General features: G+C 39.6%; 1 protein-coding gene across 3 annotated transcripts in view; it reads left to right on the top strand.

Annotated features, from left to right (window-relative positions):
• Positions 1-23,889, top strand: part of YLPM1 (YLP motif containing 1) — a 73,262-nt gene that overhangs the window by 29,305 nt on the left and 20,068 nt on the right. For all 3 annotated transcript variants that reach the window (XR_004067189.3, XM_004055454.5, XM_055360949.2), the window contains exons 5-11: positions 5,291-7,408; positions 10,274-10,394; positions 17,110-17,527; positions 17,640-17,732; positions 17,955-18,150; positions 19,364-19,482; positions 20,368-20,522. Coding sequence is in view for 2 of the 3 variants with exons in the window: in XM_004055454.5 (XP_004055502.2) it covers positions 5,291-7,408; positions 10,274-10,394; positions 17,110-17,527; positions 17,640-17,732; positions 17,955-18,150; positions 19,364-19,482; positions 20,368-20,522 (3,220 nt within the window). In the remaining variant the exon portion in view is untranslated. The remainder of the gene's footprint in view (positions 1-5,290; positions 7,409-10,273; positions 10,395-17,109; positions 17,528-17,639; positions 17,733-17,954; positions 18,151-19,363; positions 19,483-20,367; positions 20,523-23,889) is intronic.

Here is a 23,889-nt window from a genome sequence, read left to right on the forward strand (position 1 = left end):
CTTAGCAAACATTTTTATTTTGCATTATATTTATAATTTAGCTTCCTGCCTTACAGGAAATCAAGTTTACCTATCAAGCCCAGTAAAACATCTCACTTCTAACCCTTAGCTTTACTTAGCATGCTCATGATCTTGTAGTCTCAGGAGAAGCGGCCCTTCTGATGAGGGCTAATCCTCTCTCTGTGCCCGTTAAAGTGATACAGTTTACATTTTTATCAAAGTGATTCATATGCATGGTTTAAAAAAAATGGGCCAAATGGCCACCCACTGCTCCATGCCCCCCAAATGTTTTTTCCAATGGCATCCTCTTTCAGTTATTTAGCTCTTTCTTTTGGTCGCCATCTTCATAGCACTATAATTATGTTGCTCTTTTCACGACTTATACACTTACACATTTTAGATATTACATATTTATTTAACTGTCCTGAAAAATAAAGTTTGCGTTCTTCCTCAACACTCTGCCATATGGGTGTTAACTATAGCATTCCCCTTGCCGACCCTTTGGAATGTGATTTGCTGTTTATCGAATCTCATGGCTTCCTGTTACCATTCAGTACCTCCATTTCCTGGAGTGCATGCTCAAGTAACTTGCTAAGGAAGTGTGGGTGAGGGGTAAATTTTCTGAGTCGTCCTATATCTGACAATGTCTTTATTCTAATCTCACACTTACTTGCTAATTTGGATATAAAATTTGATGTTGAAGATAATTATTCCTCAAGGTTTTAGGATCATTGTTCTATTTTGTTCTATCACATTGTGTAGGTGTTATACTGTTCTGATTCTTTTCCTGTTTTGGTGACCTCCTCTCTCCCAAACTTAAAAAATCTCTGGTATTCTGAAATTTCAGTGTTTTTTGTTTGCTTATTTAGTTTTATTATTAATTGTACTGAGTACTCAGTATGCTGGGCCCTTTCTGTCTAGAGATTGGAATCTCTTAACTTTGGGACATTTCTTTGTGCTATTTCTTCATTCATTTTTTTCTCTCGTTTTCTGTTTCTGGAACTCTTCATTAGTAGGATTTTGGATCTGTTGGATTGATTATCTTTGTGCCTTTTATCTTACATTTTGTTGTACTTCCTGAGATACTTTAACTTCTAGTCCTTTATTGCATCTTTTATTTTGAGAATTGGAAATTTTTTTTCTGTGGTTCTTTTGGCGTTGATCTTTTTTATAAATAGCACATTGTTCTTGATTTATAGATGCAGTCTCTTTAAGAATCTCTCTGAGGATAACAATTTGAGTTGAAAGTTCTTTTCTGCTTTTTGCATTCTGTTTTCTCCAAATTCAGATCCTATTTATTTATCTTTAGTTTTTCTTTCATTTTGGACGCGTTTCTCAAATATCTAGCAATCCTTGGCTGTCCATTTATGTTTAAGCATGGAAGACACTGACAAACTGATTGGGAGCTCTGTGTATATGAGAGGGGCTTGTTACCTGTCAGGTTTCTGCTTTATGTGAATAGGGTAAGGAACTGTTACTACTGCTAGGGGACTCTCAAATTCAAGGATTTAAGAGACATTCAGCCTAAGGAAAGGCTGGTTGATGGTTCTGAATATAGATTTACGTATTTTTAGCCCCAAGTTTTACTCCTTTCCTTCCCTAGCACCCCCTAGTGTCTGAGAATCCTGACCCTCTCTGAGGTTCTCTGGGCAAGCCAGCCTTCTTTTGATTTTATCCCTTTCTGCCATCAGTACTCTAAACTGGTTTCTTCCTGCTCTGTGAGTTACCACTCATATTTGTTCTTTGTCTTTCAGAATGTACAAACAAGATTTTCATCTTCTGATTACCCCCTCTCTCTGTTTATTATGGGTTTGTGTATTTTTCAGTTCCTTGCAATGGGTTTGTAAAAGGTCAACTTGGCTAGGCTAAACTCCATTTCCCAAAATTCCCTTTCTCTCTTTTTTTTTTGAGACAGAGTCTCACTTTGTCACCCAGGCTGGAGTGCAGTGGCACCGCCTCAGGCTCACTGCGTTCTCCACCTCTTGGGTTCAAGTGATTCTCCTGCCTCTGCCTCCCAAGTAGCTGGGATTATAGGCACACGCCACCATGCCCAGCTTAAGTTTTCTGTTAGTAGAGACAGGGTTTCACCATGTTGGCCAGGCTGGTCTCTAACTCCTGACCTCAAGTGATTCACTCGCCTCCGCGTCCCAAAGTGCTGGGATTACAGGCGTGAGCCACCATGCCTGGCAGTCTTTCCCATATGTTTCTGATTAGGTTGGGTCACGGGGAGATTTTCACACCTAACATGAGACATTTATTCCTGGACAACCAAAAACATTCTCTTTCCCCAGAAGAGCACACAAAGTCTTTTTTTTTTTGTCTTTAAGATAATATTAGTTCATCCTTCTCCACCTGTTTCACACTCCCTCTTTCATGTTCTGTAACTTAAATACTGAAATATAAGGTTAACTCTTATTAACACGTTAGATAATAAGGAAGAAAACAAATGAACCAAAAAATATTTGGTTAATACACACACACGCGCGCACACACACACACATATATTTAAACACATATATATCAAATTAAGGAAGAAATATTTGTAACTATTGTAGTCCATATTTCTGCAATGGTCATGTGGTCATAGCTGGTATATATGTTCTTCCACTACTCATTCCATATTCCCCTTGCTCTAAGTAAGTACCTCAGCCAGTTCTGATTCCTTGCCTCATGGGGCGACCCAGGCTTTCATTCTTGAAAGATATGGGCTATTAGCAGTTCTTTCTGAATTACTTCTACTATTTGCAGTTCTACAAAACCCTTTGCAATTTTCCGTGGACTTGAATCTCAGGACATGGGAAATACTAAGAGATGTCCTAGAGGATCTCTTGCATTTCAGACACACTTCACTTCACCTGTATTGTGCAATAGTCACTCAAATTCCTCTTGAAAGTTAGGGTCAGTCATCCCCAGTGAATACAGTAACCCTCTCCATTGCCTCTTGATTTGGAACTTCAGAGTAAAGTTGGGGTCTCAACTTCAGGTTAGTGGAATGATTTGTTGTGTCCCCTGGTGGATGTGTTCGTCTCTTTGAAACTAGACTTTTAGAACAACAAAGCCTAAAGTCACAGGGATAGGAAATAAATATTTTGCCAACACTGAATTTATTAGTCTTCATTGATTTCCCAAAGAAATGAAAGAAAAAGCCTCCTAGCACTCATTAAAAGTCATGAAAGGCATCACTGTCTACTACTCAGTCACCTAAGCCAGAAACCTTGGAATCATCTTAAATTCTTCCCTTACAACTATCATTTTATTTCTACTGGTGACAAAATCCTATCCATTCTACCTTATTTTACATCTCTCACTTTTATCCCCTCCTCTACATTCTCATATCAGTCACTGCCTTAGACTAGGCATCACCTTCAGTTATCCAAATTGTAAAGATGATCTTTAAACTTTTTGTCTCTGTCCACTATTTTTCTGCTAAAGCAATCTTTTAAAAATCAGACTATATTTAGTGGCTCTAAGTGCTTATAAGGTAACACCAAACTCCTTAACCAGCTGAATTAATTTATCTGTTATAATCGAGATCCAAGTCAGATGGCTTTAACAAGTTAGAAGTTTATTCTCTCTTAGGACTTAGGTGATGGTTCAGGAATCCAATTCCTTCTGATTTACCTGGTCCTGGATATTTCACCACCATGTCAGAACCAGCATGAAAAAGGAAATGGAGAAGAGGAGGATGTGCCCTTTCCTTTAAGGGGACAACCCAGAAGATGTGCAAATCATTTTCACTCTCAGCTCCTTGGCCAGAACTTGGCTGCCAGTTGTAGCTGCAAGAGATATTGAGAAAGAGAGTCTTGTCTGGGGGGCGTTGTGTCTAGCTACAGGAGGCCTGTTATTGTAGATAAGTGGGGAATGGGTACTGGAAGACCACCAGTAGTCTCTGCCACATGAGGCATACACAATCTTCTGGAGAGTGATCCTCGCTTACTTCTTTACCTTATTTTTTAGTGTGCTGCTTTTCCACATTTCCCTCTTTATCAGCTCTCTTGACTCTGTTTCCCCTTTGCATTAGCCATGCTAAACTATTTGCACTTCCAGACATGCTCTGCTGATACGCGTTTCTCTGCCTTTCCTCTTGCTTCCTTAGCTTGAGGTGCCCTTGCCACATACTTTCCTCATCTCCAACTCATTCTGTCAGCTTGATTTCAGAGAAGTTGTCTTTTAAGACTCAACATAAGCCTCTCCAATTCTGTTTTCCTTATTGTGTACACATAGACTTGAGACATTACATTTCTTGGTACTTATTTACACTTAGATTATCTTTATATTTGGTTGTAAACTCTTTGAGGGCACATATGACATTTTATTCTTGTATCTCTTGGATGTAATGTAATGCCTGACAGATAAAGGATGTGTACTTTCTTTTTACTGGATGAGCAAGTGGGTTTATAGCAAAAATAACTGTGCAGACTTTTTAAAATGTCAGAACCTACTCTTAAGATAGGGCTACTGTTTCTTTTTTTTTTTTTTTTAACTTTTGTCAATCAAAATGTTAGTGCTAGCTCTAACAATATTTATAATCATCCTATATTTTCTTGTTAGTCTTTTCATATTTAGTTTTTAGTTACAATTTAATTCCAGAAGTGCTCAGAGTTAGTTATGGAATTTGTTAATTTTTTTCTCTTTAAAATGAGCAGCCTTTTCTGTCTCCTAAGGCACAGTATTTATAATTGCTTTTTTTTTTTTTTTTTGAGACGGAGTCTCACTCTTGTCACCCAGTCTAGAGTGCAATAGCGTGATCTCAGCTCACTGCAACCTCTGCCTCCCAGGTTCAAGTGATTCTCCTGCCTCAGCCTCCCAAGCAGCTGGGATTTACAGGCACCTGCCACCACACCTGGCTAAATTTTTGTATTTTTTTTTTTTTTTTTTTTTTAGTAGAGATAGGGTTTCACCATGTTGGCCAGGCTGGTCTTGAACTCTTGATCTCAGGTGATCTGCCCATCTCTGCCTCCCAAAGTGCTGTGATTACAAGTGTGAGCCACTGCGCCAGGCCTGTAATTGGTTTTTAACCGTTCAGTATATCAGTGACTTGCGGCAGGAGATGTGTTGAAGTAAGTTAGATAATACTGACATGATTTCCAAAGCCTGTCCTAAGACCTTCTGAGCACTGCCACCTTAACATACTGGTTCTAAGATATTGGTGACTCAGGATTAATTTAATGACTGAAAAGAGTCATTGTTGTAAACAAATTCTAAGGCAAGAGTGCCTTAAATATTCTTACATGGAGAATTTTTTTTTCTGCTTTACTGTCTTGAGTAATATCTTTTGTTTTACTTGTAGATTTGATGGTCCTCGAAGATTTGAGGATTTAGGGTCAAGGTGTGAAGGACCGAGACCCAAAGGGCCTCGTTTTGAAGGAAATCGCCCCGATGGGCCAAGACCCAGATATGAAGGTCACCCAGCAGAGGGCACTAAAAGCAAGTGGGGAATGATTCCCCGGGGGCCAGCATCTCAATTTTATATTACCCCCAGTACATCCCTAAGTCCTCGACAGAGTGGACCACAGTGGAAAGGCCCCAAACCAGCTTTTGGACAGCAGCATCAGCAGCAACCTAAGTCACAAGCAGAACCTCTTTCAGGAAACAAAGAACCATTAGCAGACACCAGTAGTAACCAGCAGAAGAATTTTAAAATGCAATCAGCTGCATTTTCCATTGCTGCAGATGTAAAGGATGTCAAGGCGGCTCAGTCAAATGAGAATCTAAGCGACTCTCAACAAGAGCCACCTAAAAGTGAAGTCTCGGAAGGGCCCGTAGAGCCCTCTAATTGGGACCAGAATGTTCAAAGTATGGAGACTCAAATCGACAAAGCCCAAGCTGTTACTCAGCCTGTACCCCTTGCGAATAAGCCTGTACCTGCTCAATCTACTTTTCCTTCAAAAACAGGGGGGATGGAGGGAGGAACAGCAGTAGCAACATCATCATTAACAGCAGATAATGATTTTAAACCTGTGGGTATTGGTCTACCCCATTCAGAAAACAACCAAGATAAAGGCCTGCCTCGGCCAGATAATAGAGATAATAGATTAGAAGGCAATAGAGGCAACAGCTCATCTTACAGAGGTCCTGGGCAAAGCAGAATGGAAGACACACGGGATAAAGGTCTAGTAAACAGAGGTCGCGGCCAGGCAATCAGTCGAGGCCCAGGATTGGTCAAGCAAGAAGACTTTCGGGAAAAGATGATGGGTAGAAGAGAAGACAGTCGAGAGAAGATGAACAGAGGAGAAGGTAGCCGGGACAGAGGGTTGGTGAGGCCTGGAAGCAGTCGGGAGAAAGTGCCAGGTGGTCTGCAAGGGAGCCAGGACAGGGGTGCAGCTGGCAGCCGAGAAAGGGGACCACCTCGGAGGGCTGGCAGTCAGGAGAGAGGACCTCTTCGAAGGGCTGGGAGTAGAGAGAGAGTACCACCCCGAAGAGCTGGGAGCAGGGAGAGAGGACCACCTCGAGGGCCTGGCAGTCGAGAAAGGGGACTGGGAAGATCAGATTTTGGTCGTGATAGAGGTCCATTCAGACCAGAACCAGGAGATGGTGGGGAAAAAGTGTATCCATATCACCGGGATGAGCCTCCTAGGGCTCCATGGAACCATGGAGAAGAGCGAGGGCATGAAGAGTTTCCATTAGATGGTAGAAATGCTCCAATGGAACGAGAAAGACTCGATGACTGGGATAGAGAGAGATACTGGAGAGAATGTGAACGTGACTATCAAGATGATACACTAGAGCTCTATAACAGAGAGGACAGGTTCTCAGCACCACCATCTCGGTCTCATGATGGAGATAGGCGAGGCCCTTGGTGGGATGATTGGGAGAGAGACCAGGATATGGATGAGGACTATAATAGGGAAATGGACAGGGACATGGACAGGGATGTGGATCGGATTGGAAGACCTATGGATATGTATGATAGAAGTTTGGATAATGAGTGGGACAGAGATTATGGGAGACCACTGGATGAACAAGAATCACAGTTTCGTGAACGGGATATTCCATCTCTTCCACCTTTACCGCCCCTCCCACCTCTTCCACCTTTGGATAGATATCGGGATGATAGATGGAGAGAAGAAAGAAATCGAGAGCATGGGTATGATCGAGATTTCCGTGATAGGGGTGAGTTGAGGATTCGAGAGTATCCAGAAAGAGGAGATACATGGCGGGAAAAGCGAGATTATGTTCCTGACAGAATGGACTGGGAAAGAGAACGGTTGTCAGACAGATGGTACCCATCTGATGTGGATAGACATTCCCCCATGGCGGAACATATGCCCTCCTCACATCATTCCTCAGAAATGATGGGGTCCGATGCAAGCTTAGACTCTGACCAAGGCCTTGGAGGGGTAATGGTTCTCAGTCAGAGGCAGCATGAAATCATTTTGAAAGCTGCACAAGAACTGAAAATGCTTCGGTAAGTTGACTCCTTCAGATCCTTTCTTTTAATAAAAACCACATTCAGACTGCTCTTTTTAAAGTGATATGATATATTTGAATGGAATCATTTTACTTCAAGTTCTTATCACATACTTTTAATTTGTATTTCTGGTCATTCAGTGCTGTTTTAGGGTTAGAATGGGTATTTAGGAACTGTGTTAATGATAAACTTATATGCCCTAAGATGTGAAAATTGATTGCTGTCTTGGCCTTTGTAGAAGTGTTGCTGGCATGCCATGCCTGTGCATGTTTCAAGTGTCAAACTTCAACTTTTCAGTGCTCTGGATTTCACAGGGTTCATGTGTAACCTTCATTTTTTCCAGTAAGCAGTTTGTTCTTTGGTATTAGATCTGATAGACTTTATATTCACTAATCATTGATAAAACTTTGGAAAGTGCTGTATTTTTCTTTGTTGAAGCTAAGAATGGTTTGCTTAGGAGCATCCTCAGATTTGTCTAACTATTGATACTTTCTTTTGGGGATGTTTTATCTTTCATTATAACTAAAAGCAGATATTTCTCCTTGAGGATGTTATTTGTTTCTACATAACCAAATGTTTTCTTTGTGAAATGGAAAATAGGATTTCTTGACTTACAATCAACTATGTATAGGTATCTACATAATTTTCCTCTTTTCTTGTAGTAACAACAATAACAAAAGCTAACATTTATTGCATGCTTACTCCGGGCCAGGAACTGTACTAAGTGTGTTGTGTATAATAAACTCATTTAATCCTTAAACCAGCTGTATCTTGGGATAGGAATTTAGAAGTCAGTGACAGATTGAAAGCTTTTTTAAAGCAATTTTTTTGAGAAAGTCAATTAATGATTAGGTTTTGATAAATTCCAATGTGTTTCTTCCATTTTTCAATTCCGGTTTACATTTGTGGATCTTAACAATAAATTATAACTTAAACTTTAGAACTAGGAAAGAAAAATACGGTGAAGAAAAGGTAATGATGAAAGACCAGATACGGCAGGTTTGTATGGTCTATAGCTAAGAGGTTTATTTTTTCCAGATTACTCATGAAGAAAATGTGGAAAGCATGCTATAGAATATTTAGCTACTACACTATTCACTTTTAAATTATAGACACCTTTAATTTTAATTTAACACCTACCATGTAACTAGGCACTTGCTAATAATTGAGTGTATATTATGTCAGTCTATCTATCTCAAAGGCCTGCAAAGATAAGGTAGTATTATCCCCACTTCACAAATGACACTAAAGTTCAAAGAGGTTAAGTTCCCTTGGCTAGTAAGTGGCAAACCCGGCCTTTGAATTCAGTCTGTCTAAAACTCTAAAATATGTGTTATTTATGGAGAATACCAAGCTGATTGGTGTTGTTAAGCTGCCAAGGTTTCTTTCTTTTTCCTTTTGAAATTTCTTTTTAATTCATTATTGCTTTGCATGGTAATGCTGGATAAAAGGTGCTGTTGCTGCTTCATCCTTTTTTAAAGCTTTCTAGGCAACATGAACATAATTAAACAATATATAGGGAGTGATGGATAATGTCATAGCCGAATACAAGTCGTTTATGTTGTGTCAGTGTAAAGTCGTAAGGAGTATCATAAGGGATGTGATGATGGGATTTACCTGAGCAGTAAATAATCTTACACACTTGACCCTTACTTTGTGGTCCCTCATTTGTGGACCCTCATTTGGGTCACTTTAATGTAAGGAGAAAATTGTAAAAGGTCTTAAGAAATTGTAGTGGATTTTACCTATGTTTAAGGTAGGCATTGTGAAAAAAAGTAAAAGGAATTCCATCAGTTTAAAGAAAAAACCGAAGGATTACATAATTATCTTCAGGAATATGAAATGTTGTTTTTAAAGGTATAGACTGACAGTTGTTCTCACCATCTACAGCAGGGACCATAAATTAAAATGTCCCCAAGAATCAGATAACAAAAATGAGTGAAAGTGGGCCAAGTATAACTCTGTAGAGTATGGTGAAGATTGTGACAGGTTGTTTCATCTAACATGGGCAGCCTCTACTGCACTCAGCTGATTGTTGGCCTGTGGGAATGTAGGCCTGGTGTTACCATATCTCTTTAAGATTTAAATTTATATATGAAATATTTTGCTTTGTAAATATGACAGCTAATTTCAAATTTTAAAAACTGATGTGAAAGCCACATTTTGAAAACCTTTTTAGGCCATATTTGGCCCATGGGCCACCATTTTGCAACCTCTGGTCTAAAGAGTTGAAAAAAATAGGCCGGGCGTGGTGGCTTACGCCTGTAATCCTAGCACTTTGGGAAGCTGAGGCAGGCGGATCATGAGGTCAGGAGTTCGAGACCAGCCTGGCCAATATAGTGAAACCCCGTCTCTACTAAAAAAATACAAATAATTAGCCGGGCGCGGTGGTGCGTGCCTGTAGTCCCAGCTACTCGGGAGGCTGAGGCAGGAGAATCACTTGAACCCGGGAGGCAGAGGTTGTAGTGAGCTGAGATCGTGCCATTGCACTCCAGCCCAGGCAACAGAGTGAGACTCCTCCGTCTCAAAAAAAAAAAAAAAAATAGCAAGAGAGCTTTTGCTTGGATTAAAGAAAAACATAACAAGTAGATGAGATAGTAGAAAACAACTGAGGCAGGTTGTAGAATCTATTCTTGAATATCTTCAATAATTTATAATTATTTATATGTCTTAAATGACTGATGAGTTAGCTACATAAAAGCAAAAGAGGGTAATCCTGGAGCTGCCCAGTGTATGGCCACTGCAGAGAATTTTAGGACAAGGTTTTTTTAGGTCTCCTTTTTTTAATTAAATATTAATTGTAGTCACTTAGGAATGGAATAAGCATGCTTTATGTACTATGTCAATTTTATTTGTTTGCAGGGAACAGAAAGAGCAGCTTCAAAAGATGAAAGACTTCGGGTCTGAGCCACAGATGGCTGACCATCTACCACCTCAGGAATCAAGATTGCAGAATACATCTTCAAGACCTGGAATGTATCCGGTATGGGAGAATGTGTGCTCAGAAAATGAAATGGTTTCTACTTTGTATGTTTCTATGTTGTTTGATTTTTTTTAAAAATTGAACAAATAACAAATTTCCTCTATAAAATGTAAATTTTGGAAACTTAAAAGTTTATGGTAATTGAACTTTGAACACCTTAAAAGCATGTTCAAAAGTGTGGTAGAGATGCTCCTTTTCCCCAGATTTTGATAAGTACACCAAGTACAGCTGAACTACATAGCTTCTGTTCACAAAATGGTAGAATTTTTCTAGTAATTTTTATGTTAAAATAGTCCTGTTGGCTGGGCATAGTGGCTCACACCTGTAATTCTAGCACTTTGGGAGGCTAAGGCGAGAGGATTGCTCGAGCCCAGGAGTTTGACACCAGCCTTCGCAAAATGGTGAGACCCCCATCTCTACCAAAAAAAAAAAAAAAAAGTCCTGTTTTCCATCTAGGCAGGGCTAGATGTGGGCCTCGTGATGCTTCCTACCTCTTCAGGCTACTAGTCCTTCAGATGGGGAAATGTCATACCCCAGTACATACTTCAGAACTGTTCAGGCAGTATGAAAAGGGGTGTTTATGTTAAAGACTTGAGTAATTAAGTTCTCCTTTTTTTCCCAAGAGCATGCCAGGACTTCTTTTATTTTTGTTATTTTACCTTTAAGCCAGTAATGGGCTTTTCAAATGTTTAAAATGTTATCTTGCAAGTAGTTTTATGACAGCGTAATGAAGAAAACAGCTCTACTGAACCTCTACTGAACCATTTCATCAAATTAACACTTTTCATTTCTCAGTGTTCCCTTCCATCCTGGTCTAATACTTAACAGTAAGACATAGTTGTTGACATCAGTGACCACCATGGTGTTGTTGACTCCCCAGATCGGATCTCCTGACCTTTGTACGCATCTACCTGTCTGCAGGGTTTCTGTCTGTGGATGTGACTCCTGTCAAATGCAGCATATTCAAAATGGGGCTCGTTATCATACCCCATTAAATTGTCTTTTTTCCTCACTATCACCTAGTCACACTAACTTGAAGCCTGAAAATCAACCCTCCATCTTGCTGATTTGTCCTACCCTGCTGCTGATTGATTTTACCTCCTTTGAATCAAATTCTCAAGTATAATTACACCCATTTTAAGCCTATAGTTCGAGTTTTGACAGATGTATACCAAAAGATAAAAAAATTCTCGGCCAGGTGCGGTGGCTCACACCTGTAATCCCAGCACTTTGGGAGGCCAAGGTGGGCGGATCACTTGAGGTCAGGAGTTTGAGATGAGCCTGACCAACTTGGAGAAACCCCGTCTCTACTAAAAGTACAAAATTAGCCGGGTGTGGTGGCGCATGCCTGTAATCCCAGCTACTAAGGAGGCCGAGGCAGGAGAATCACTTGAACCCGGGAGGTGGAGGTTGCGGTGAGCCGACATCGCGCCATTGCACTCCAGCCTGGGCAACGAGCGAAACTCCATCTCAAAATCAAAACAAAACAAAACAAAATTCTCATCACCCTAAAAAGTTCTCTCATGCCCTTTTGTGATTGGGACTACCCCTATACTCCACTTCAGGCAGCGTCGATGTGATTTGTGGCCAGATGGACATTTTAAAACAAATGTCACCATGTGGCTACCTGGCTTTAAAACTCTTCAGTGTTCTCCCATGCCTTCAGGATGAAATTTAGAATCTCTTGCATGACTTTCTTGTTCTTCCTGAGCTGGCCTGACCTCTGCTGACCATTGCTTGGTACTCCACTCTCTGATGCTTCATTTTCCCTCCACATAGAGCTACTTAACAATTTTGTGAATGTGCTAGATTCTTTTACTTCTTCATTCCTTTGCGTATGCATGTTGTTCTCTAAGCCTAGAGTCTTTTCTTTGCCTTCCCATCCCCTCCTGCAACTGGCTAATGTTTGTTTATCTTTTACAACTCAGCTCTACTATTTTCTCTTCCACCTATGTAGGGCAACTACCCTCGTACATACCCTGTAACATCTTGTACTAGTCTCTGTTGTCATCTTTATCATGTTGCATTTTGAGTGTCTGTTTTCTTGTCTTTCTTTCTAAATTGAGTCCATAAGATAAGAACTGTATCTTTCATCTTTGTGTGCCTTAGTAAATAGAAGCGCCAGATTGTACATCCACATTTCTGCTTTATTTGCTTAACAAATCATAATCATCTTTCGATATTGTTATATGCTATATTATTTTTTGATTTACAATAATTTATTGAATTAATTCAATTTCTGTTGGAATTTGTTTCTGATCTTTCACTGTTATTCTTAATATTACCCTGATGAATGTCTTTGTATTGGGTTCTTATTTTAGATAACTCCTTTTCTTTTTTCCTTTTTTTTTTTTTTTTTTTTTGAAACAGAGTCTCACTCTGTTGCCCAGGCTGGAGTGCAGTGGCATGATTTCAGCTCACCGAAACCTCCGCCTCTTGGGTTTAAGCGATTCTCCTGCCTCAGCCTCCCAAGTAGCTGGGATTACAGGTGCCTGGCACCACACCTGGCTAAATTGTTTGTATTTTTAGTAGAGACAGGGTTTTACCAATTGGCCAGGCTGGTCTTGAACTCCTGACCTCAGGTGATCCACCTGCCTCAGCCTCCGAAAGTGCTGGGATTACAGGCATGAGCCACCGCACCCGGCCAATAACTTCTTAGGAGTAAGTTTTATGTTTTTGTTTTGTCTCTTTTTTTTTGCTCTGTTGCCTGGGAGGCTGGAATACAGTGGTACAATCATAGCTCACTGGAGCCTCAAACTCCTGGGCTGAAGTGATTCTCTCACCTCAGCCTCCTGAGTAACTGGGACTACAGGCACACACCCTATGCCTGGCTAATTAAAAAAAAAAAAAAATTGTTAGTAGGGACAGGGTCTCGCGTTGTTGCCCAGGCTGGTCTCGAACTCCTGGGCTTAAGTGATCCTCATGCCTTGTCCTCCCAGAGTGCTGGGATTACAGGTGTGAGCCCCTGCACCCAGCCAACAGTGATTTTAACGTCCCAAAGTGGGACACTTCAGTCAAAGAATAAGCATGCTTTTTTTTTTTTTTTTGAAACGGAGTGTAGTCTCTCACCCAGGCTGGAGTGCAGTGGCACAATCTCAGCTCACTGTAATATCCACCTCCCGGGTTCAAGTGATTCTCCTGCCTCATCCTCCTGAGTAGCTGGGATTACAGGTGCCTGCCACCATTCCTGGCTCATTTTTTTGTATTTTTAAATAGAGACAGGGTTTCACCATGTTGGCCAGGCTGGTTTTGAACTCCTGACCTCAGGTGATCCACCTGCCTCAGCCTCCCAAAGTGCTAGGATTACAGGCATGAGTCACCACACCTGGCCCAGAATAAGCATACTTTTTAAATGATTCCTGTCACATAGCCAAACAGCTCTCTATAATAGTTGTATAATGGCCAGGTGCGGTGGCTCATGCCTGCAATGCCAGCACTTTGGGAGGCCAAGGCAGGTGGATCACAAGAGGTCAGGAGTTCCAGACCAGCCTGGCCAACATGGTGAAACCCCGTCTCTACTAAAAATATAAAAATCAGCTGGGCTTGGTGGCACGTGCCTGTAATCCTGGTTACAGGTGAGGCTGAGGCAGGAGAATCGCTTGAACCTGGGAGGCAGAGGTTGCAGTGAGCCAAGATTGCACCACTGCACTCCAGCCTGGGTGACAGATCAAGACTCTGTCTCAAGTGCATCACCTGAGGTCAGGAGTTCAAGACCAGCTTGGCCAACATGGTGAAACCTCATCTCTACTAAAAATACAAAAATTAGCCAGGCATGCGCCAGGTGGTGCGCACCTGTAATCCCAGCTACTAGGGAGACTGAGGCAGGAGAATTGCTTGAACCTGAGAGGTACAGGTTGCACACAGCGCCACTGCGCTCCAGCCTGGGCAACAAGAGTGAGACTCTGTCTCAAAAAAATATATAAATAAATAAATGAAAAAAAAATTGTATAACATCTATACTATAGCCTCGTAAGCATTAGCTACTTAATATTTTTGGTATATTTAATAATTTTAATACAGCATTTTTGATTACTAGTGAACATGAATATTTTTCCATATTTGTTAATTATACTTTCCTCTTACAGAAATTCTGTTTGTGTCCTTCACCCATTTATCTGTTTGAGTCAGGTTTTTTTTTTTTAAATTAACTCATTATCCTTAATATAATATAGATACTAACCCTTTCTCATATAAACAATAATTTTTAAAAATGTATCTTTTACTTTCACTATATAGAATGAAGAAAGCACTTTTTAAAAAATTTATAAGTATACTTCTGTGAGATCTTAAGATAGTTAAAACTTGTCTTGATAGATCTACCCAGACTGAATAGCTTCATCCTATATTGGCATTTTCTTAACAAAGTTTACCATGCCATACTTAAAAGTTTACCTTTAGGTAATAGCCATTTGTCTTTAACTGTAGCCAGTAGTTACCTCCAGTCAAATAATGTTCCTTCCATATTAGTCAACTCCATTTTATTATTCAGAAAGTTTATTTTTAAAGTACTGCGTATATATGGGCAAATATATAAATAATGTATATTGTGGGCTCTCCAGGATCTAAAATAGCATCAATAAAGAAAAAACATCCTAGAATAACAGAGAAGTAAAAAACTGAAACAAAACAAAAAACAAAAAAATAAAACCAAACCAGCCAGACACAGTGAACTAAGAAATGGGAAGTAAGTGTTTGAATCACGCTTACAAAGATTAAAATAGAGACTAGGCATGGTGGCTCACACCTGTAATCCCAGCACTTTGGGAGGCTGAGGCGAGAAGATTACTTGAGGCCTGGAGTTCAAGACCAGCCTGGGCAACATAGCAAGACACCGTCTTTACCAAAGAAAGAATAAAAATAAAATGTATGTGGCAACTGGGTTTCAGTATTGAGTAGATAGGACCAATCTGCTAAGAAGTCCTACCATCTCCGTCATAGACATTTCTGATGGTACCTGGTGATGCTTTGGGAAAGCAAATGGAAGGAGGACACACAACAGTGGCACTCCTTAGATTACTAGATGTTCATTTAGTTTATTTTGTTGTTTCATAGTACTCATGTTCTCTGTTGGTCTCAGCTTTACCACAGACGACTATTGTCAACCAGATAACTGAAAGGAACAGAAGTGTGGAGGCTATCTAGGATTTCTCTCACTGAAAATTTACTGTTTTTGTGGAGGAGATAGGTCTCTAGAGTAGGAAGATAGTTCTTATTTATTTATTCATTTCTCTCCTTCCTGCACACTGAGCATAGGAAGATAGTTCTTAACCGAGGGGTATAAATCAGAATTATTCATGGAGGGTTTTTTTTTTTTTTAATTTTAAATTACTGGTGGGACCCCACCTACAGAAGTTCAGTAGATTTGGTATTGGCCTGGGACATTTGAATCTTACGTGGCTACCACCCTAATTTGGAGTATGGAAATTTTAAAACATTTTCATTACCCCTGTAAGATCACTGCACCAGTTTACAGTTAGTTAATCCTCATTCCTACCCCAGTCCCAGCACTTTCTGTCTATATAGATTTGCCTTTCTGGACATTTTGTATAAATGAATTATATAATATGTAGTCTTTTGTGTCTATCTTCTTTTCAAAGTTTATCCATGTTGTAGCATGACTCAGTACTTCATTTCTTTTTACTGCTTTTTAAATTTCTTTTTATTTATAACCTGTTACATGAATATACCACATTTTGTTTAACCATTCACCAGTTGTTGGACATTAGGGTTGTTGAATAGTACGGCTATGAATGTTTGTGTGCAAGTCTTTGGATGGACATATGTTTTTATTTTTCTTGGATAGATACCGAGAAATGAAATTGCTGAGCCATATGATAAATTTATGTTTGGCCGGGTGCGGTGGCTCATGCCTGTAATCCCAGCATTTTGGGAGGCTGAGGCGGGTGGATCGCCTGAGGTCAGGAGTTCGAGACCAGCCTGACCAACATAGTGAAACCCCATCTCTACTAAAAATACAAAAAATCAGCTGGGCGTGGTGGCGGGTGCCTATAATCCCAGTTACTCAGAAGGCTGAGGCAGGAGAATCACTTGAACCTGGGAGGCAGAGGTTGCAGTGAGCTGAGATTGCGCCATTGCACTCCAGCCTGAGCAACAAGAGTGAAACTCCGTCTCAAAAAAAAATAAAAAAAAAAAAATTATGTTTGACTTTTTGAGAGAAATTGGAAAAGCATTTTCTATAGTGGCACCATTTTTTCCCAGTAACAGTCTAAAAGGGTTTTTCTTTCCTATATCCTTGCCATCATTTGTTTTTGTCTGTCTTATTAATTATAACCATTCCAGTGCATATGAAAATGGTATCTCATTGGGATTTTAATTTGTGTTTCCCTAATGACTAATGATGGTGAGCATCTTTTCATGTGCTTATTGGGCATTTATATATTTTCTTTGGAGAAATATCTATTCTCATCTTTTGGCCATAGTTTTTTTTTTTTTTTATGATTTGTCTTACCGAGTTTAAGTGTTTTGTATAGTCTGAATTCAAGTTCTTTATCAAATATAAGATTTGCCTGTGTTTTCTCCCTTTCTGTGGCTTGTCCTCAGTTTTTTTTGACGGTATGTTTTGAAGCACGAAATTTTGAATAAGTCCAAGGTGTTAACTTTTTTCTTATAAATTGAGAACCAGATTTTAATTTCCACTGATCTATAAAAACATAGTGGTATACTTGTCCACTAAGCTATTTATTCTGTTCTCTAGCCTCCAGGGTCCTATAGACCTCCCCCTCCTATGGGCAAACCACCAGGTTCAATTGTAAGACCCTCTGCTCCACCAGCAAGATCATCTGTTCCTGTGACCAGGCCACCTGTCCCAATACCACCACCTCCACCTCCTCCACCTCTACCTCCTCCTCCTCCAGTGATAAAGCCACAAACTTCAGCTGTAGAACAGGAACGATGGGATGAAGATTCTTTCTATGGGCTCTGGGATACAAATGATGAACAAGGACTGAATTCAGAATTTAAGTCAGAAACTGCAGCAATTCCATCTGCTCCAGTATTACCACCCCCACCTGTTCACTCTTCCATTCCCCCTCCTGGCCCAGTGCCTATGGGTATGCCACCAATGTCCAAGCCGCCACCAGTACAACAGACTGTTGATTATGGCCATGGCCGAGGTGAGTAATGATAGTGAACTTGTATTTGGGATTGTACAGGAATTGTTAGCTTCAGCTTTAGCTTTCTCTAGCTTCACTCTTACAGTACTTTATCTCTGATTTTGTTTACCAGATATATCCACTAATAAAGTTGAACAGATACCTTATGGAGAAAGAATAACTCTACGCCCAGATCCACTACCTGAAAGATCAACTTTTGAGACAGGTAGGATTCCCAGAGAGGTCAGTATTTTTAAACATTTTAGGGCCTAATTATCACATGATTTTCCTTTTGGTGAGATTATCTGAGCCTCCATTTAATACAGCTAAAAGATTCTTAGTTGAATTTATGGCAAAAATTTATACCAGCTCTGAAGTTAGATTTATAGTTTTCTGCTTTTATTTCTGTAAAAGGGATATAGTTATTTTGTACTAATTGTTTTTGTAGAGCATGCAGGCCAGCGTGATCGTTATGATAGAGAAAGAGATCGTGAGCCTTATTTTGATCGTCAAAGTAATGTCATAGCAGATCATCGAGATTTTAAAAGGGATCGTGAGACACATAGAGATCGAGACCGGGATCGTGGTGTTATTGACTATGACCGGGATCGATTTGACAGAGAACGCCGACCCCGAGATGATAGGTATGCTATAAAACAATCTTTACTAGGTGTGCAAATTACTATATACTTAACAGTAAAAGTTTAAGAGAAATTTAATAAGTAACATATTCTTCTCATGCATGTGTATATGTAATTTGGAGGGGGAAGAACAATTCTGGACCAGTTTTCAGGAAAGTAGGTCCTTGACTTGGTAGCTTGAATTCCAGAGAATTAAATGGGAGATGGAGATAGCCAGAAGGGAATGGAAATGGTATTGTCAATAAAGGTGCAGTCATACTCAGTAGGCAAGCAATTTATTTTTGCAATTCATGAGCTTTTAAATTATTATTATTATTATTATTATTATTATTATTACTATTATACCTAAGGGCATTCTGGCAGCCAGCCAAGGGAAAGGGAAAGGGGGGCAAGCCCATGAACTATTTATTTATTTATTCATTACTATTTTGTATGGAGACGGGGTCTCTCTCAGTCTGTCACCCAGGCTGGAATGCAGTGGCGCAGTCTCAGCTCACTGCAGCCTCCACCTCCTGGGCTCAAGTGATCCTCCCACCTCAGTCTCCTGAGTAGCTGGGGCCACAGGCATGTGCCACCATGCCTGGCTAATTTTTTTTTGTTTTTGATGACGATGTGGTTTCACCATGTTGCCCAGGCTGATCTCAAACTCCTGAGCTCAAGTGATCCACCTGCCTCGGCCTTCCGAAGTGCTGGGATTATAGGCGTGAGCCATCATGCCCAGCTTTCCCATGAACTTTTTAGATATATGTATATAAAGTAAATCTAAATGAAAAAGCAAAGTCAAAATGTAAATATTGGCCGGGCGTAGTGGCTCACGCCTGTAATCCTAGCACTTTGGGAGGCCAAGGCAGGTGGATCTCTTGAGCTCAGGAGTTCAAGACCAGCCTGGCCAACATGGCAAAACCCCATCTCTACAAAAAATAACAAAAGTTGGCCGGGTGTGGTTGTGTGCACCTGTAGTCCCAGCTACTCAGGAGGCTGAGATGGGAGGATTGCTTGAACACTGGAGATCAAGGCTGCAGTGAGCCGAGATCACGCCACTGCATTCCAGCCTGGTTGACAAAGTAAGACCCCCATCTCAAAAAAAAAAAGTAAACATTTACTGTGTGGAGTACCTTCCTATAGAGAAAATTGGGCAGTTAATGCTGTTGCATTATAAAGCAGAGAACCCCAAATATTTTTTATTTGCTGAAGCACTTCCTATTACACCTTCTAGAGCTCAGTCATATCGAGACAAAAAAGACCATTCCTCATCCAGAAGAGGGGGTTTTGATAGGCCATCCTATGACCGGAAGTCTGACCGACCAGTCTATGAAGGACCATCCATGTTTGGAGGTAGAGTGATGCCTTATTAACTACAAGGATGTTGAGAATGTAAAGCATGGGAGATGCTTTCCATTGTAGCTATGAATTTAAACTTTTAGAGTAAAACGTATTCACAGATTTCTTAGAGCTGGTGGCATTGTCCTAAAAAATAGCAGTGTAATTAATGAAATAAAGCATGTTTATTTTTAAAACAAAGTAGAAACAGAATTACTAATAGTCTCACTATCTACCATACCACAGCTATAATTTTGTAGCTTTCCTCTCATTCGCTCTTTACAGACATATTTATGAAGTTGTAATCAAAGTATAATAATACAATTTCTTCATCGTGATTGTTCTGATTGATATTGCACCATACATATTTTTCATATGTAAACCTGTTTATTAATGGCTCTGTGACATTCCGTTGAGTGGATAAAATATAAGACCAAGACCCTTATTGTTAGTTATTTAGGTTGCTTTTAGTTTTTCACTGCTATGATTTACACTTAAACGAGAAACTCATACCTATTTATAGGAACAGGCTCTCCTAAGATGGCATAACTCTTACTCTTAAAACCATAAAGCAGAAGTTACAGAACTTAGGACTATCCAGCAAAGCATTTATTATTCTTCCATGTCCTGTTGCTTAACTTTCCTACATTTAATACAAACAAGGATGAATTCAGTGTTTTGCAGACCATTCTATTTGCCTGAAATCATACTTAAATCTTCTCGTTTTCTTGACTTCAGTAGATTTTACATTACCTTACATTTTCTCTAATTAAAGTTAAAAGTGGCCCCAAAATCACTGGACTTGGTTTGAATTATATTACCTTAGGATGTGTGGGGAGAGTTGAATTTCAAAATAATTACTATACAAATAGTAATTTTGTTCAACTGCTGGAATCCTAGGAGAACGAAGGACTTACCCTGAGGAGCGAATGCCTCTGCCAGCTCCTTCACTGAGCCACCAGCCACCTCCAGCTCCACGAGTCGAGAAGAAGCCTGAATCAAAGAATGTGGACGATATTTTGAAACCACCGGGCCGGGAGAGCAGACCTGAGAGAGTGAGTCCTATGAAGTTGATTCGTCTTCATGCAAACCAGAAGATAAGAGATCCTGTTAATATCCTGAAAAGAATTTCTTTATTTTTCTGCAACATAATAATAATATCAGATTCAAGACGTTTTACTATCTCTAAATCACCATATAATCTCATAAATGGCCTACACTATAGAATCTTTAAGAATTTAGCACTAAAGTACTTGGCAAAAAAGATGTTGAATTTTAAAACGTATTAATGAGACCTCAATTAATTGCGCGTTGAAGAGAGGAAAAGTGGATTTGGTTTTATGGTATGTGGAATAGAAAGGGAAAATTAGGAGACTTGATTAGCTCAGGCTTAATTTCCTAGTGACCTCCAAATGTGCACATTCTATTAAATTTGTCTTATTACAGAATAATTAGACTGACTCCATTTGAATTAACTGGTACTGGAGATTTCAGCCAGATATTTTAATTCCATATATACAGAATTAATAGATTCTTGTTTTAAAGTCTTTTTGCCTACTATTGATATATAGCTACTTGACCTTTCTTATGGTTGGTATTTGCATGATAAATCTTTTACCATTTCCTTACTTTCATTCTATTTGTATCTTTTAATGTAAAGTATGTCTCCTGTAGTATGCCTATGGTTGGATCTTTTTTTTTTTTCCATTCAGGTTTCCTTTATTTCTGACATTTCTTCACCATCCTTGCAAGGGCAACTCTCTAATCACAGTAGAAATTCAGATTCCTGTTTCTGACTCCGTAGGACACAGCGGATCGTGTTTTTTAATGCAGTCTGACAATCTCTGCCTTTTGATTGGATTGTTTAATACATTCACATTTTTTTTTTTATATTATGGATTCAGGATACATGTGCAGGTTCATTACACAGGTATTTTGTGTAATGCTGGAGTTTGGGCTTCTAAAGAGCCTGTCACCCAAAAAGTGAACATAGTACCCTGTAGTAAAGTTATTATTGATGGCTTAATTTCATTTTTGGATTGTTCATTGCAAATATATGGAAATATGGTTTTTTTTTGTTTATTCGTCTTGTATCCTGCAGTACCACTGAATTCATTTATTACTTTTAGTAGATTTTTAGTTGATTCTTAAGGTTTTCTATGTATAAGATCATGTCATCTGCAAATATACTTTTACTTTTTTTCTTTCTGAATTGAATGCCTTTTATTTCTTGCCTAATTGCCCTGGCTAGAACCTCCAATGCAGTGTTGAATAGACATGGCAAGAGTGGACATTCTTGTCTTGTAACTGATTTAGAGAGAAAAAAATACAATCTTTTACCATTAAGAATGATGTTGCTGGGTGCGGTGGCTCACGCCTGTAATCCCAGCACTTTGGGAGGCTGAGACGGGCGGATCATGAGGTCAGGAGATTGAGACCATCCTGGCTAACACGGTGAAACCCCGTCTGTACTAAAAATACAAAAAATCAGCTGGGCGTGGTGGCAGGCGCCTGTAGTCCCAGCTACTCAGGAGGCTAAGGCAGGAGAATGGCATGAACCCAGGAGGCGGAGCTTGCAGTGAGCCAAGATCGCACCACTGCACTCCAGCCTGGGCGACAGAGCGAGACTCCGTCTTTAAAAAAAAAAAAAGAATGATATTAGCTGTGGAATTTTTTTGTAGATGCACTTTATTAGGTTGAGAAAGTTCCCTTCTATTCCTAGTTTGTTGAATGTTTTTATCATGAGAGGATGTTGGATTTGTTGAATGCTTTTTCTGTGTCAGTTGAGATGATCGTGTGATTTTGGTTTTTAGTCTGTTGATATGATGTGTTACGTTAATTGATTTCATATGTTAACTTGCATTCCTGGGATAAATCCCACTTGATCATGGTGTGTAATAATTTTTATATGTTGCTGGATTCAGCTTGCTAATATTTTGTTGAGGATTTTTGCATCCATATTCATAGGAGATATTGTAGTTTTCTTGTCTGTATGTGGTTTGGTGTAATGCTGGCCTCATAAAGTAAGTTAGAAATTATTCCTTCCTATTCTATGTTTTTGAAGACCTTGGGAAGAGTCTGTATTTAAATGTTTGGTGAATTCAGTAATGAAGTCATCCAGGCTTGGGCTTTTCTTTGTGTGTAGTTTTTTAAAATTACTGTCTTAGATTCTTCACTTGTTATAGGTCTATTCAGATTGTTTATTTGTTCTTGAGTAAATTTTAGTAGTCTACATCTTTCCAGGAATTTGTCTGTTTCACCTAAATTATCTAATTTGTTGGCATACAATTGTTCATAGAATTCCTTTGTAATCTTTTTTATAAGGTTGGTAGTAATGTCCCCTCCTTCATTTCTTTTTTACTCGAGGCAGAGTCTCACTATTGCCCAGGCTGGGGTTGCACTCCTGGGCTCAAGTGACCCTCCTGCCTCAGCCTCCTGAGGAACTGGGATTATAGGCACACGCCACTGAGCCCAGCTTTCATTTCTGATTCTGGTAATTTGAATCTTCTTTTTTTTCTATTCAGTCTAGGTAAGAGTTCATCAATTTTGTTGATCTTAGATAGTCATGGTGGCTCATGCCTGTCATCCCAGCACTTTGGGAGGCTGAGGTGGGCGGATCACTTGAGGCTAGGAGTTCAAGACCAGCTGGCCAACATGGTGAAACCCCATCTCTACTAAAAACACAAAAATTAGGCGGGCGTGGTGGCAGGCACCTGTAATCCCAGCTGCTTGGGAGACTGAGGCATGAGAATCGCTCAAACCTGGGAGGCAGAGGTTGCGATGAGCCAAGATTGCACCACTGCACTCCAGCCTGGGCAACAGAGCAAGACTCCATCTCAAAAAAAAAAAAAAAAAAAAGTTGATCTTTTTAAAGAACCACTGCCACCGTTTGGTTTTATTGACTTTTTCTCTTTTGTTTTTCTGTTTTCTATTTTATTAACTTCTGCTTTAATCTTTGTTTCTTTCCTCTGTTTCTTTAGTTTGCTCTTCTTTTTCAAGTGTCTTAAAGTGGATGGTTAAGTTATTGATTTGAGACCTATTTCTTTCCTACTATAGGCATTTATAGCTATCAATTTCCTTTTAAGCACTGCTTTAGCTGTATCCTGTAAGCTTTGGTGTGTTGTGTTGTTTTCATTCATCTCAGAGTATTTTCTGGTTCCTCCTGGTTTCTGGCTCCTCTTGATTTCTGGTTCCTCTTCATTTTTTCTTTGATTCATTGGTTATTTAGGAGTATGTTGTTTAGTTTTCACGTATTTGTGATTTTCTCCAATTTTTTCTTACTATTAATTTCTAATTTCATTCCACTGTGGTCCAGTGACATACTTTGTATTATTTCTGTCCTTTCAAATTTATGAAGGTTTGTTTCATGGCCTGTTGTATAGTCTATCCTGGAAAATGGTAGGTCATTGTTAACTGTTATCT

Source organism: Gorilla gorilla, chromosome 15 (genome assembly GCF_029281585.2).
Source record: "Gorilla gorilla gorilla isolate KB3781 chromosome 15, NHGRI_mGorGor1-v2.1_pri, whole genome shotgun sequence".
Taxonomy (NCBI): domain Eukaryota; kingdom Metazoa; phylum Chordata; class Mammalia; order Primates; family Hominidae; genus Gorilla; species Gorilla gorilla.